At 27.1% G+C, this 16,535-nt stretch overlaps 1 protein-coding gene across 4 annotated transcripts; it reads left to right on the top strand.

The window, feature by feature from the left end:
• Position 1: 1 nt before the first annotated feature.
• Positions 2-12,638, top strand: LOC107456133 (transcription factor IIIB 50 kDa subunit). 4 transcript variants are annotated; one of them, XM_016073914.4, is made up of 4 exons: positions 2-121; positions 1,994-2,083; positions 3,314-3,361; positions 9,700-12,638. In XM_016073914.4, the coding sequence occupies exons 3-4, from the start codon at positions 3,314-3,316 to the stop codon at positions 10,819-10,821; spliced, it is 1,170 nt and encodes a 389-aa protein (XP_015929400.2). In that variant the 5' UTR covers positions 2-121; positions 1,994-2,083; the 3' UTR covers positions 10,822-12,638. The 4 variants fall into 4 exon arrangements, with proteins under 4 accessions (XP_015929400.2, XP_087024068.1, XP_015929401.2 ...); XM_087167942.1 differs by lacking the exon at positions 2-121 and adding an exon at positions 252-270; XM_016073915.4 differs by lacking the exon at positions 2-121 and adding an exon at positions 585-690.
• The last annotated feature ends 3,897 nt before the right edge of the window (positions 12,639-16,535 follow it).

Raw genomic sequence — 16,535 nt, 5'->3', positions numbered from 1 at the left:
AATTTTTTCATATATTATATACTTCTACTTCAATCGCTTGTCAAATATTTCTTTTATTTTTAAATTTATATCATTTTAGATTCACCTTTTTTTAAATTTTATGAACAATTTCACTTCTTTCGTAAGAAAATTTGAGTTAACTTATATTAATGAAGTTCTGAATAAATTGATTATTTAATGTCAACGATTATTAAGTAGTTTTTTTGTTTTGTTTTACTCAAGTTAAAAAATTGTCAGATTATTTTCCCCTTTGTCCCTTACATTTAAAATGTGAGAATTATACGATTTTTTAAAGTCATTTTCCCTATTATTTGGAAGAACATAAAATTAAAAATGTCTTAAAAAAAATCGCCGAAATAAGAAGGGCGATTCTGCATTTTTACCAGTATCTCCATTGTTTCTTTTTTTTTTTTTTTTTATCTGTTCCGTAGTGTTTTTAGTTTGTTTTTCTTTTATTGAACGATGATATTTTTCCCTCCCTTTACATTCTAGTTTGTTGTAATCTTCCTCAAGTCACAACAATTTTAATTCTCTTAAATTTCTCCTTAACTCCAAAATGTGTAAAATAGGAATTTTTCTTCATATATTAAATCCAGTTGGAAAAAAATCTTTATGTGACTGAAAAAAATGAGTAACGTATTTAAAATTGATTGCTTGTTTGAAGATTGCATTGTAATCACATTGCCATAGGTAAAATTTTGCAGTGTTATTTATGGAACGGCTATCGTAAATATAACTATATACCTACTATTTTTAATTGGGCAATTAAACTTTATGTGAATAAAGACTAAACGTTGAAGATGAACGAGATATTTAAGGTGCTAAATAAATGTCAGTAACTGTTCAAAATTTATAATTATTTCTGAACAACTAAAGAATATTTCATATTTGATAAGTATGAACTATTAAATTACTTCTCTAAAGTAGATACCTTAAAAATTTCTTTATTCGTATCAGTACCATTTTAATTGCTAGGTTTTGATGACAACCAGTTAAAAAAACATCTGAAAAGGGACTAACACATAGTAATTTATAATCACTTGTGAATGCCATTATATTTTTTTCCCTATTATATTTATTATATCATATTTTTTCTTATTATATCTTACTGCAAGTACAAGAACTGGACAGTAAATATCCAATGTACCTACTTCTTATATTGATTTTAAAATTAAAGTTATTTTATTTTACAATTTTCTTTTTTGCTTTTAAAAAATTTGAGTAGATTTCTGTATTGTGATTTGCGGCAAAATATTTGCCAAGTCATGGCAATTTCCAGGCAGCAGCCCCAGGGTGCGTAGCGTTTGTAAAAAGTACTTAAAGGTGCTTTTTTGGGGATTTCATTTTTAAAAGCTTTTAAAGGTGCTTTTTTCAGCTGGCGTTTTTAAGAAGTGCTTTTTTTTCTAATAATTTTTTTTCTTCCCTTCAGTCATATCTGGTGGATCCTATGCATTTCACGAAAAATGGGGAGTTTGCTACGTAATCATTCACGCGGACTTCATGTTGTACCCACGTTATGACTTGCGCATGCGCGCACTTGAAACCGAAACCCAAGTGCTCCAATTCGCATTGAGAATATCAGATCCCTATGAAATGTTTTTCTTTTTAATTTTGTTCTTGTTTATTTTATTTTGCTTCTAACGCTTTTTTTTGACGTAGGGGTAAGGGTTTTGTTCAGAGTTCAGGGTCAAGTTGAATTCACTCGGTGAGGTGGGAAAGTACTGATAGTTTCGATTGACGCCCGTTTCTTTTTGGGGTTTTTTTAACGCTAAAACTGTTTATAAAAAGTTTTTGTTTTTCAATAATATCATTGATTGAATATGAATTTTTTGAGTGCTTGAAAATTTTTGTAAAGTGCTTGAAAAGTTTTTAAAATTGCTTATTTTTGATTCAAAGATTTGGCTACGTACCCTGTGTAAAACACAGCACTGTGTTAATAATATTATGATTTTCGTTAAAATTAAAAGTATCTTATGTTGAATTTTATTTTTAGGAAATTTACCTCTCTGAAATAATATGAAATAAAGATTACAAAACTGCAATTGAGTACTTGTATAAATCAGTAAAAAGAGTTACAAAAGTGGTAAGTTATAAAATGTTTTATTATTCAAAAAATTTTATGTTAGAATTTCTTGAAAATAAAATTTTGCTTTAAGTAATTATTATTTGTCAAAAATATAAATTGCTTTAGTATTAAACAGGATGTGTAGTGTTTATAAAAAGTACTTAAAGGTGCTTATTTTCGTTTTTTAAAAGCCCTTAAAGATGCTTTTTTCATTGGGTGGTTTTAAAAAGTGCATAATTTTCCCTTTTACAAAATGAGATTTTATTCGAATTATGCAAAATTGAGCTTCAAATTATGCAAAAAGTCGCAGTTCACATTGCTCTATTCAACATTTTCATAATTTATTCAACCCCAATCTATTTCATCGTATTGTCAGTCCGTAGCGTATGAAAACATCATTCATTTCACGTGATTCAAAATTTCATGATTTTTGACAATTGTCAAAAACAATTCAAAACATCGTTTTTTTTTGACATGACGGTTAGAACAAGATAAAAGCGTCAATTATCAAAACTTTCCAACCCTGCCTAATTATGATATTTTTTTAAAGTTCTTAAAAATATTATTTGAGTGCTTGAAAAGTGCTTATTTTTTGTTCAATTATTTGGCTATGCACCCTGTTAAAAAATAAAAAGAATTTTTGTGGCAAAAACTGGATGAGTTCTGCCACATAAAGGCAGTTGTCCTCTCTTTTTATGTAAATAAATGATTTAGTGTTATATAAATAGTTTAATGATGATATAATATGGAAAATAGATGACAATGTTGAGCTTCAGAAAGTTGTGAATTAATTTTAAATTAAGTGTTATTTTTTCTTATAGAAATATTTTAAATAGTGAAAAAAATTTTTTTTCCAAAATAAAGAATTCTCTAAATCATTTTGTGAAAACTCTTATTGTTTCAAAGTTTACTACTTAAAATTTAAAGAGATACAGAGTATCATCTCTAATATTAAACTAAAAAGGTTTGTATTGTAACCAATCCAAAATAATAATAAAAATAGATATTTTTAAATGTTTTTTTTCTTCCATGTATTTAAAGAATTTTTATTGTATGCATCTGAACATAATTTTGCATACTTGTTAGTTCTGACAGTTTATTATCTTTGAATAGATTATGAAAGACACAAATAGATCTTCCAATTTCTTCCAGTCAAATTGACTATATAGATCTTTTCTGGTAGAAATACCACTGTTGATTTTAACATAAGGATTAAATAATCTAACATAATTTATTTTTTTCATATAGATGGCTTTATTATGCAAAAGCTGCAATGAGAAGGCTTTTGATGTAGAGGTAAATATTTATATATATTATCTTAATTTCTCTATTTCAGTAAACTTTGTTATGTTGTGGAAATTTATGTTCATTATAATAATTTTTTTTTTAAATTGTATATGTAGTTGTGCTATTTAAGTTTAGGTTTAAACATTACTCAATTTTTATTGATATTTTTTTGTTGCTTTAAAGTTTTGCAGGCATGCCACTTTTCTGCTTTTTTTAGCCAGTTTCCATAACTGTTATAAAGCTCAAAACCTGATCATTTGTGCTGGTGAATCAACCATTAATTTATGAAAGAGATTGAATTATTTTTACTATTATTTTTTTGTACATTTTGTTGTTTCAGAATTTTTAGAACTTGAATAATATTTTAAAATATTGATTAAATTTCCTTTTCATGAAATTTTAAGATCATATACTTCTGTACTCAGGGCTCCCACAGGTTAGGGAAAACCTGATATTGTCAGGGAATTTAACTTCAAAAATCAAGGAATAGACCGGGAAAATTGAAATTTTTTACGAAAACCTGGAAAATTCCTTTAAGAATTCTCAGAAACAGTAGTAAAAAGTAGTTATTGAGATTCAAATTAAGTAATTCTAACATCTATTACAATTATTTGTTATAAAAATTTCACATTATAGTCAAACTCGCATGTTTCCATCCTCATTAAATGATGTTCTTTTTGCTTACAAATATAATATTTGGCATTACAAATAAAAATATCAGTTTTCTGACGAAAAATTGCATGGTATAGATAAAAAATATGGTTATGCTTTTCATTGTAATTTACCTGATATACCTAAAAATGTCAGGGATTTTTTTTCTGAAATTTAGTGGGAACCCTGTAATTATTTTTTAATGAGGAAATCAAATCTTGTATTATTAAAATCAGTTGTTTTCAAATTGATCTCTTTGTGCAGTTTATTTTTAACACTGTTTTTCAAAACTCTTTCGACTACCAAAATAAAAAAAGCTACAGTTAAAGTACCTTAGATTTATGGCAAAGCTATAATGTAAAGCTACAAAGACCATCTTGCTATAGTCTGGGCTTTAGAGCAGGGTTTGTGATTTTTTTAAAAAAAATAGAAAGTCAGATTTTTTTTTTTATTTAAATCAGATTTTTTTGATTTTTATTCAAATAAACTGTAAGAACTTTGATTAATGATTAAAAAACTTTATGAATTTTTAATCAAAATTAAATTAATATTAAAACTATATTAAAACAATATTTAAGAAGCTCAAACTACCTAAAACAACTTTTCATCATAATACATAGCTTTGAATGCATAGCAACCATTTTGAAACAAATGCAGGATTAAAATTTAAAGACTAAATGAAATAGAGAATTTAAATCTTATTTTTGGCATATTAGGGTAATTTCTTTTTAAGATAACCTTAAGCTTTAGAAATATACATTTTCTACCAATAAAATATAATGTAGATTTTAATTCCATGTTTTTTCAATCAAAAGGTAGAATTTTAATTAACATTTTTTGTATTTTTTTTGGGAAAAAAAATTATGTTTATTAATTGCTTTCTACAACTATGCAAGTCTATATTAAAACACCATTAAATGTTTATTTTAATCCGTACTTTCAATCTCAAGAATCAAAAGATTTTTAAAAATGTAATTTCAAATGTGTTGGAATTTAACACACACCAAGAAAGAAAGTAATTTCGTTAACTAAAATTAATAAATGCAGCAATTTATTTAAAATAAATTTTAAAACTAATAACAGAAAATAATAAAAGTATCAATAATTTAAAACACTGTTACTTAACTTTTTAAATCAATATATATATATATATATATATATATATATATATATATATATATATATATATATATATATATATATATATATATATATATATATATATGTATATATATATATGTATATATATATATGTATAAAAATCATTTGATTTAAATCGATGATTTTTTAAAAAAAATTATATGATTTAAATTGTGATTCATATCAACAAACCCTGCTTTAGAGCAGACAAATAAGTTAAATATTTAAAGAGTTATTAAACTTTTTTTTAAAATCGTCAGTTTGGCGACATTTTTCTACCCTGATGAAAAATATCGAAATCAATGCTTTATTCTCGATTTTTGAAAATTTTTATGACCCCAGATAATGCAGTATTAGAGTAAGTTTTTATATATTACAAAAATGAAACCACAAATGCTTTTCATTTTCTGGAAACTCTAGTTTTTCTCTATATTAACATTTTGCACCATTTTCAGAATAAGCATAGAGGGCGCTGACTTGATTAACAGTCATGAGTAACTGTTGCAAATTTACTGCAGTTATGAAAAAAGCATTTTATTCACAAAAAAGCATAATTTCATGGCATCAGAAAACAGCCTTAAAGGTTTTGATACTTTGAACAATTCAATAATTGATTGTATTTGAAATAAGTGAAACTCTTAAATTAAAAATGTTAAATGAATAAAAAATATTTAACCAAATTACAGTTTTAAAGGAAATATTAGTCTATCAGACTTTCTTAGTAAGATATGATTACAATTGAAAGTTTAATATTTAATAACAAACAACTAAGAGGAAGAGTTATAATTTAAAGTGAAATTCTTGTATTTATAAAACATATTTTTCAATTTAATTTATGTTTATTTAATTTAATATAGTAATTATGTGTATTGAACATAATAATTCCTTAAAGTAGTAAATTTTATTAGAGCTTATTTTTTAATTAATACTGTTGAATTTATAATTCAGAAAACTTATTTCTGACATTTTATATTATTAGGCTAAGTGTAATTTTTTCTCTCCAAATTCACTGTGGCATATCTAGTTCTAGGTGCAATATGCTCAAAAAAAAAAGCTATTTTTTCCACATGTATTTGAAAAATACTAAAAAAAAAAATTTAATGAAATCAAAAAATGAGTAATTTTAGAGATGGTTTTATGATTGATAAATTATTATAGCCTTAAAAAAATTCTATTGTTGCTCAACTACTCTAATGCTGTAAACTTTATACCCTAAAAACTGAATCAAGGATTTTTTTTTTAAAAAAAAAAAGAAAAAAACAACATTTAGATATACAGAATATTTTTATCGCACAAGCATTGAAACCTGAGGCCGGGATAGCCTGGTTGGTAGGGCACTGGGCCCTTGTTCAAAAGAGCGTTGGTTCAATTCCGTCGGACAAAGGCTCCCCGCCTCGTGAATGGTGACTGATGAATGTTAAATCTGTCGAGTCTCAAAGTCCTCCATGTTCCCAAAACAAATCATACCTCTGGGGTACTGATCCAGGAGTTTCCTTGTCTTTTGGATTGGTTCTAAATTACAAGGCTACGAAGTTGAACATTAGTAGTCATAAATCCGAAATTGGGTCGGCTGTTCAACACCAGTTATTAAAATAAAACATTGCAATCTGGGCTGTGGTGGCTCAAGGGATAGCATTCGCCTCCAAATGAAGTGAACTGGGTTTGAATCCCAGCAGATACGAATTCCACATCAACCACAGTGCAGACGTAAAATATCATATCCTCAGTGGTAAGCAGATTGTGGGTTAGAATCCCATTGCTGATGGACTAATTGTAGGAGCTTTTTCTCTCCATGTGACCCAAATGTTAGTTAGTTTAATCAAAACGACCTCCACGATGGAAAATTCTCCCGATACTTGATCAAGGAGTTTCCTTGTCTTCTGGATTGGATTCAGAATTACAAGGGTACAGAGTGGAACATTGGTAGTCGTAAACCATAAATTGGGTTGACCGTTCACTGACGGTTATAAAATGAAATAAAACATTGAAACCTGAGGCTTTGCATTATATAGAATTTTGTGTTATCTAGATAATTTCAATTATGACTGAAATTACCTACTAAATATTGAGATATTAGTCAGAAACAGATCTACCTTTAAGTGCCTTAAAATAAATTTTATATAAAAATGCAAAATATACACTTAAGTATTCATTATTTACAGAAAAAATTGAAATTTTTTGCATCATTGGAACTTAAATAACAAACAAATTAACTGATTTTGGTTTCCTTAATTTTTAAAATTTTAACTTCTTAGAAAGTAATTAAACAAATAATCAAAAAACAGACCTTTAAAATCACCTATCCCTTCTGTGTTTTGGTTTTTTTCAAGATTTATTGAGTTTTTCAAAATTAATTTTTTTTCATTAATTTTTTATTCTTTATAGTCGTGGAATAAAGTTTGCTGCATTAATAATTACCATTGATTAAATTTATGTTAATTTAGTGTTAACTGATTAAATTTGTGTTAACTGATTAAATTTTTACTATGTTTTAAAAAAATCATTTGAAACTGTGTATAACACGATTTATAGATCTGGGAAAATAGTATTTAAAATATATTTTTACAGATGAGTTTCTCCTTTCATTAGATTGTGATTCTAAAAATATTACATATTATATATTATTATAACAAAAGTTTCAGATATAATGTATTTAATTAAAAAATTTAAAGCATGATAGAAAATAGAAGTAATGGAAATATAAATATTTCATTGTTTGGAGTTTGTATTTTATTGTAAACTTAGATTTATTAATAAAATACAGGGTAATAAAAAAGTATAGGGATCACTTTTGTGGTTATCTACCACTAAAGTTTTAAAACCTTTTTACATATATAGCATACTGATCTAAAGCTCTGCTATTAGACTTTCAATTGCAATACTATTTCATAAAATCACAAAAATGCCTTTGAAGAAATTTGACAAAAAGCTAATTGATCAAGTACAAACATTTTTAGAACTTCGATGGAGCCACAGGATTATACAAACCCACTTTAAAAAGATAGGTATTGCGATTTCACTCAGCCATATCAGTCGCATCAGGAATTCTAAACTCGGATCAATGCAAAATAATGCAAAACCAAAAAGAAGTGGACGGCCAAGCAAATTGAAGAAATCAGATTTGCAGAAGCTTGATAAGATGACATCAAAGCCGGATCCACTAACACAGGCAAGCACGGCTAAAGCTCTTAACGTGAGTCAGCAAGTTGTAAGCTATCAACTAAAACAAAAGTTGAAGAAAAAAATGCCGTAAAAAACTGAAATGTCATCATTTAAGTGAGAGATCGGTGCAGATTAGGAGGCAACGTTCATGGCTCCTCTACAAGCTTCTCCGTAAGGACAGATGGCGAAAGTTCATTACAACTGATGAAGCTTGGATCTATCTATCTGATACCAATGCTAAATCTAAGGTTCTATATCTTAGCCATGGGCAGAACAGGCGAAACTTGACACCATCAACCACGGTGCCTCATCCAAAAAGCGTAAGGGTTTGGATGGGCATATCCGCCCATGGTGTGACCAAACCTCGGTTTGTGAAACCTGGGACCAAAATAAATTCTGAGTATTACATACAGAAGATATTAAAGCCCTTTCTTAAGAATGATTACTGCAGATTGTACCCTAATGGTGATGCTGTGTTCCATCAGGACTCTGCCCCATCGCATGTATCTAAGGTCACCCAGAAATTCCTAACACATCAGCAAGTGCAATTGCTGAGACCAGAACAATGAATTCCAAATAGTCCTGATGCTGCACTATGCGACTATTTGCTATGGGGACATCTGAAAAACAAACTGAATAAGCGAAGAATTTCTACATTAAGAGGCCCTCAAAGAGCTTTTAGAGAAGAGGTGAAGAAAATCCCCCAGGAAATCATTTTGCGGGCTTTAAAATTATGGCTGAAGCGTTGTAGACAAATCTATTATGCCGGAGGTCGCCATATTAAGAAGCATCGCTGAATTTATATAATACATTTTTGAAATAAAAACATTCAAAAATGATCCCTATATTTTTTTGTTACCCTGTACTATCATGAAAATATCAGCTTGAATTTTTTCAAAGGCTTTTTTACATGATTATTTCCATAAAAACCTACCCAGATTTTTTATAATGGATAAAATCATAACTCTGGCTAAAACTTAATAATTTTTACTTAGTTTCAAAAATTTCTTAGCTACAAATTTCATTGTTTGCACCCACAAAGCTATTGTGGTTTATAGAATTGCATTTATAGATCTTTTACTATATAATGTTATTGTATGGAAACTAGCCTATGGATTGTATATTTTTGCTAAATAAGTTGAATGCAGCTATAAATATTATTTATCTTCTTTTTTTATACAGGCTTGCTTTTTAGAAAAAATTCTTGACTTTTAAATAAACTAATAGAACTTACTATATTCTTATTAAACTGATCTTTATTATTAATAGAGCAAATTACGAAGTTTAAAAAAAAGTGTGGGCTACTATCATTTTATAAATAGCTTTCAAACTTTTAAATCTTCCTTTCTTTCCTTTTTTTTTCAATTGAAATATATATTCTTTTTTTCCATCAGGAACAAGTTTGCAAGGCTTGTGGTATAGTTTGTGATGATATTCAATTTGGAATTGAATGCAATAAAGATTTATCTTTCAAACCTTTTCAATCCACGGCCTCTAGAAAACCTCGAGCAGAAGCCTTAAATCATGGAATTGATGCAGTGAGTTTTTTGTGTCATCAGTTTAATATTACAGCAGATGTAAAAATGGAAACTTTAAATTTACTCAAAGAAGTATATGCTAGTCGAAGAAAAGTTGGAAAATCTTTTAAATTGAAAGAAGACGTTGGTGTTTTGGCAGGCTGTTGTCTTTTAAATATACAGAGAAAACATAAACTTCCTGTGCCCATCAATGGTTTTTGTTCTTCGTTGAAATGCAATAAGAAAAAAATTTTAAAAATGACAAAAGTTCTTCAGAACTATTTAATTGATAATATATTATCTGAGGAAGAATCTGAAGATTATAATCAAGATATTTCTGATGTGAATTCTAGTGTTGAGGATAATGAATCATTAGAATCCTATACTGCTGCTTTGCTATCTCATGCTCCAGAAGCTATTAAAAATGAGCTTATCCAAAAAACTACTACTCTAGCTAAACTGGCAGATTCATGTTGGCTTTTGACTGGAAGATCCAAATTAGGAGTCGTTAGTGCAGCTGCTTATCTCTGTTGGAAGTCTATGAATCCTAAAAATAAGTTGACTCTCCCTGGGTTTTGTAGAGAGTACTCTCTAAATGTGACAAAAGCACGTTCAAGAGTTCCTGAGTTGAAAGACATGCTTTTAAAACTTGGTGCTAATATACCTTCTAAAACTGCAAATTATGTCACTGATAAAAACATAATTTTCCACTTGGGATATATTTTGGAGAATTCAGAATCCTTACGAAATGATTTGTTATCTGATAAATTTACTACTGATGCAGTGAATCAAAAAGAATTTGAAACATTTCGCGACTGTTATAGCAAACCAAAGCCAGTCAAACTGCATGTTTCTTCTTATGCTGATGATATGAATGCATCTGACATTGAAATATCTGACACAGAAATTGCATCATATATCCGAACAGATAAGCAAATAAGTCTTGTTCAAGATCTCCGAAATATGTATGACTCTGATGAATCTCTTAGTGCCGATTAATTGGTGATCTAAACTTTGAACCAATATTCCATGTTTCACTTTTTAATTTTAATTTGTTTATTAATTTGAAATTCAGTAACTTTTGTTATTTAACTATTTAATTTTTTTATTTATACATATTTTCTACTTGTAAGCTATATGAATTTCTACTTGTAAACAATACACTTTAATTTTAAACTCAGTAACTTTTGTTACTTAACTGTCTAATTTTTTTTATTATTATTTATTTATGCATAATTTATTTGGTATTAATCTTTACTCTACTATTAAGAATAGTTCTGAGTAAGCCAGATTTTTTTTAATGTTTTTATTTAAAAGAAAACTTTAATTTAACCTGTATAAAAATAAGAAAGTAAAAGTACTATTTAAGTTTCTCCATGATATGTTTTAATAGCACAACTAATTCTACAATTTTTAAACAATATGTTTTGCAGATTTCTGATTTTTTGTTACTTAAAAATTCTGTTCTGTATTTTTATATGCTATGTTTAGAAAGTAAAACGCTTACAGCCAAGAGTACATTACCTTAAAAAAAAAGAGGTAATTTGTGACAAAATTCTTTGCTTCAACTTCAGAAGCAGTTCTGCATTGAAAAACATATGAAAATCAAATCAAGCTCTATTTTTTATATTTATATACTATTATTTTAGTATGTGTAGAGATGAAAGGTTTATCTATCTCAAGTAATAACCCCTTTTAAAATTCAGCTTAAAAGATTAATAACACAATCAAAAGTATTTTTGAAGAATCATATATTTTATACTAAAATTCAAATGAATATGATACTTCACAAACTGTTATTTAAGCTGACAAAATTTTAATTTTCCCCTTTCAGCTTATAACCTCCATTTGAAACTAGTCTTTAAATATTTATTAGCAGGTACAAAGTCAAAAATATTTTCAAATGATAATTTATTCATATTAATCCTAAAATAAACAAAATTTAAATCAGTATCACTGTGTAATCATTTGACTCATAGACTTATAATTAAACTTATGTCTATTTTTATAATTTCATTAGTAACTTAAAGGAAACTATCATAATTTAGAAGAAATACTTTTATTTTTATAAAATATAAAATTTTCTATCTTTGAAAATTTTAAAGTGTATGGTGTGACATATTAAAAAAAACTGGCAGGGGTTGCTTGTCTATTTGATGAATATTTACTTGTATATGATTAACATCTAAATAAACATAAAGCTTATACTGTTAAGATTTAAGCTGACTGAAATTCTACTTCATCCTATACTTTATTTATGTGTAAATCGTACAACAGAGTTTTACATTTATAAATGTTTACAATAAGTGGTCTTTATATAATATATAAATGTTTATAATATGTTAAATGTTTATAATATGTAGAAGATATATCTATTCATATTAAAAAGCAAAAAAGAAAGTATTATTTATTTAAGCAGTTAGTTAATTAGTAAAGTTAAGCAATAGGCATGTGTAATACTTAAAAAAAATTAGAATTCTGAGGGTTTTGGTTCCAGTCTAATATATTGTGCCATTTGGAAATATGGGTTGAAAATATTTAAAGAGAACTGGATTCTATAACTAGTTTAGAGTTTTTAAATATGAAACTAAACATTCATATACATTTTCCCTGTTTTCTTGCATCATTGTTAAAAGTTTCGTATTATGGTTTACTATAAACTTTAAAAAGAAAATATGATTATAGTCTCTTTTTTTTTTTTGTATATTGATGTTAATGTTAAAAAATTTAAATAAGATATAATTGTTGACACTCTAGTTGAACTTGATGTGTATATTTTGTTGGTTATTGAGCATAATAAAAGCATAAATGCTTAATTTGTATTTTAGTTTATTTTACGTCTATTTGTCCAAATTATACAAAGATAAATTTATTAAAAACTTGAATTATCAAATTTTATTTTTTGAAGAAAATGCATATATTTTTTTATAATTTAAAATTTTCTGACTCATTAAAGAAAAATCTCTAAAAGTTATCTGTCACCTTCCGATTTTTAATATCTGAGTAAGATTTCTACTGTCATTCAGTTTGTTGAAGAATAAGAAGTTATCTATTTAGCCTTCACAAAATAAAACCTACAGCATTTAATTTTCCACTTAAAACAGGCTTTCTTTCATTTTTTATTATTTATTTTTTCCTTACATTTCAGCTAGTTAACAATGATTGTTGTGCTAAAAGGAGAGTTTACTACCATTTTTTTAAAAAGGAATTTCTTTTAAATATTTTTATCCTGCATTTGCTGTAATTGATTATTTGTCAATCTTTAATATATTTTTTTTTAATGTTACTTCAAGATCACCTTTGTGTAGTTTTTCTACATTTCATTTTTGTCCAGAATTTTAAAAAAAGTGGTGAACTCGCAATTACGGAACAACCTTCATACAATTAAATTGCACAATAATATTAAAAAATGAGCAGCAGAAAGAATGCTGTTCCTCGTCCTGTTTAGTTCCCAGCACGTGATTTCATTAAATCACAATAATTTACTAATTTTGCTGTAAATAATCAATAAATAAATTTTAATAATAAACACGCTCAAAAAACTGTCTAAAGAAATTCCATACTTAATTTACTTTATGTTTTGTAAAATTATGAGAGCAAAGATGCTTTAAAAATATTATGGAATAAAACTAGAATATGGATTTTTTTAATTAAAATAAATAATAAATAAAATTTTAATAATCACAGTGAAAAAAAAAGCTGCCTTAAGAAATTCCGTATTTAATCTTCATGCTTTATAAAATCAATGCATCTTGCAAATAATAAACATTTTTTAAATAAACACACTAAAATTCTGTAAAAAAAAGTTCCTTTTTTTATTTATCTTATGTTTTATAAAATGGTGTTTACAAAAATGCTTAAAAATATTTTGAAATTACTCTAGAATATGATGCTAATAATATAAAACTGCATCATGACTATAAACTCCTATGTATAAAAAGATTATGTCAAGTAAGATGGATTAGTGTTGATGCCCTAACCTCTGATGGTAGAGAGTAGGAGGGGGGGGGATCACTTCTAAAGATGAAAACCTGTGCTCTCTGATGAAATGGAATTCTCCCAGATTTTTTTAGCTTAAGTAAAACTAAAGTGATTGCCAATAATTGTCTGATCTCGTCTTGTTTTTTTTTTTATTCTTTTTTATTTTCAATATTTGTTGTTAATTACTTATATGTACATGAATATTGTCTATAAATCATGATTATAATATATTACCTGATAAGTAAGCTAATTAAAATTTACAAAAAATATAAACATTTATTTGAATAAGTCAATGATTTTTTTCATTCAATCAATTCAAATGTTTAATAAAGTATATTTTCAATATTTAGTACAGTTGTTGAAATAAATTCTTAATATAGGTTATTTTAGTGTATGATGTAATAGTTTTGGTATGTCTACATTCTAGTCCATGCAACTCAGCATCAATTGAAAGAACGTTTCTAATTTCGGTATTCTTTCAAAATTGCAGGGTTGCCACAGGCGACTAAAATGCAACTATGGCCACTTTTTTTGCCTGAAAAGGCTAAAAAAGAAACTATTTTCAGGAAGAGGAGACTATTGGGAGACTTTTCTGTACTCCTAGCGATGTTTTTTTTAAAGCATAAATTGGGTTCAAAATCTGCTGCCCACGATAGCTTTTGAACACACTGAACTTTTGTTTCTTAAAAAATGTTTAAAATTTTGAATTGCAAATTTGAGTCTTCACTTTTTAATTCGTTCAACCTGCAGATTCCTTTGTAAGCCTATTTTGTTTCTCGGTCGCCTTTTCAATGGTTATTGCTTCGAAATTCCGCATGATTTAAAAAAAAACAATTTTTAATTTGACAAAACAATTTTTAAATTGACAAAAACGAATTTGAGTAATCACTTTTCACAATATATATGTGTGTGTGCATATATATATTTCATAGATAAATTATTGATTAAAGAGAAAATAGTGCTAGAACATTGAGGTTTATATAAAAATTATCATATTTGCCACCAACTTGACTAAATGGATCATGGTATATGACAATTAAGTAATTAACAAAATTTTAGTCATATTTTTGTTCTTATTTAGGCAACTATTTTCATGCTTTAGGCTACTAAAAGCAACTATTTCGTCCATTTTTTTCTGTGGCAACCCTGAAATTGAAAACTAAACTTAGAGGAGTACAGAGGGCTTCAAAACTGGTATTTTATAATTGCATGATTCAGGTTAAAGATGAAGGAGTTGAAATGGGAGTAAATGAAAATTGATTTTACACGTAACGAATAAGATACGATGTTCGAACAACGAGTAAATGAATTTGGCGTTTTTTAGAAAATGGCAGAAGTTACCTATTTAGCCTGAGTAACTCCAGTTAAAAGTTCGTCCAAATGGTCGTCAATTCAAAACCTATAATCAACATAATTTTTTTTCTTCTGTTTTGTAAGGATTTTACTTGTAATTTTGAACTTATTCTTTGGGTATTATAAGATTTTCGTTAAAATTTTTATGTATTTTAAACAGTCATTACCACTTTTTTTAATCGTAATAAAACATATCCAGTGAATGATCTTGAGGTGATAATAACCTTCGTCACAAGTTCTTTGTTGTAACCAGTGTTGGGTTTTTGCCGTCAAAAACTGGTTTTTGACATGACAGTGGTAAAAACCGTGTTTTTACCGGTAAAAACCGTCAAAAACCTACTGTTTTCTTTCATTTATGGCATATAGCGGACAATATATTATTTTCACATAATTGCCTTTATAAATGAATGTTGTAAGTGATTGCTATTGATTTTGCAACTATATACATGTATACTTATAGAAGGATATACATTCATATAGAAATATTGTTATTGAAAATAGTGATACTTTTATCATTATAGCTTGATTTGCAAACGATTCAAAATTTTGCACTTCTTAATTGTTAGAAATAAACAAACAAACAAAAAAGCTTCGAACTATTAATAAATTCAAGAACTAAAAAGAAGAATTTAAAATTTGGCATTTCTTAAATATTAGAAATAAGCGAAGCAAAACTTTCAAAACTTGTAACTACTAACAAACTCTAAGTCAAGAATGACTTGACATTCTTCAGTAATGTAATATGCCAAACAAAATGATGCTCGGAAATGTTGAAAATTTTGTTTAGTATCCTAATATTTTACTTCAAATAGTATGTTTTGATATAATCATGTTGGGGAAAATGCAAGAATTTGTTCTTAAATATCTTTTAACAATTTTTTTTCTAATTTTATTGCCCAAAAATGAATTAATTTTAAATTATAAGCAGTTAAACTCAAATAAAAATACAGTTTTACCAAAACTATGGGTTTTTGACAGAGGGGTTTTTAACATGACGGTAAAAACCATGGTATAAAGTGGTAAAAACCGTCATGTGTCAAAAACTTGCCAACCCTGGTTGTAACTATTCAAAAAGTAAAATATCTTGAACTGGCTGTTTTGAAATAAGTAATTATATAGAAAAATCAAATTTACATTGTATTTTCAAGATTATTTGATTGATCCTCATCTCATATAGTTTTCTTAAAGGTAGATCTGATGATGTTTGGAAATATTTTCACAGAAAACTGGTTTATATACAAGCAAATGAAGTATCTTATCTGCTAGTTGAATGACAATATAAATTTTAAGAAAGCATAGTTTGTTGTTATTAAAGTTATACTTCTTATGCGACTTCCAACCAGGTTGCGTTAAACGTTTAACGCTACATTTTTATTGGC

The sequence above is a fragment of the Parasteatoda tepidariorum genome, chromosome 7, assembly GCF_982258835.1.
Source record: "Parasteatoda tepidariorum strain Cologne lab strain chromosome 7, Ptep-v5.0, whole genome shotgun sequence".
Classification (NCBI taxonomy): Eukaryota; Metazoa; Arthropoda; class Arachnida; order Araneae; family Theridiidae; genus Parasteatoda; species Parasteatoda tepidariorum.
This window is presented reverse-complemented; position numbering and strand designations above follow the sequence as displayed.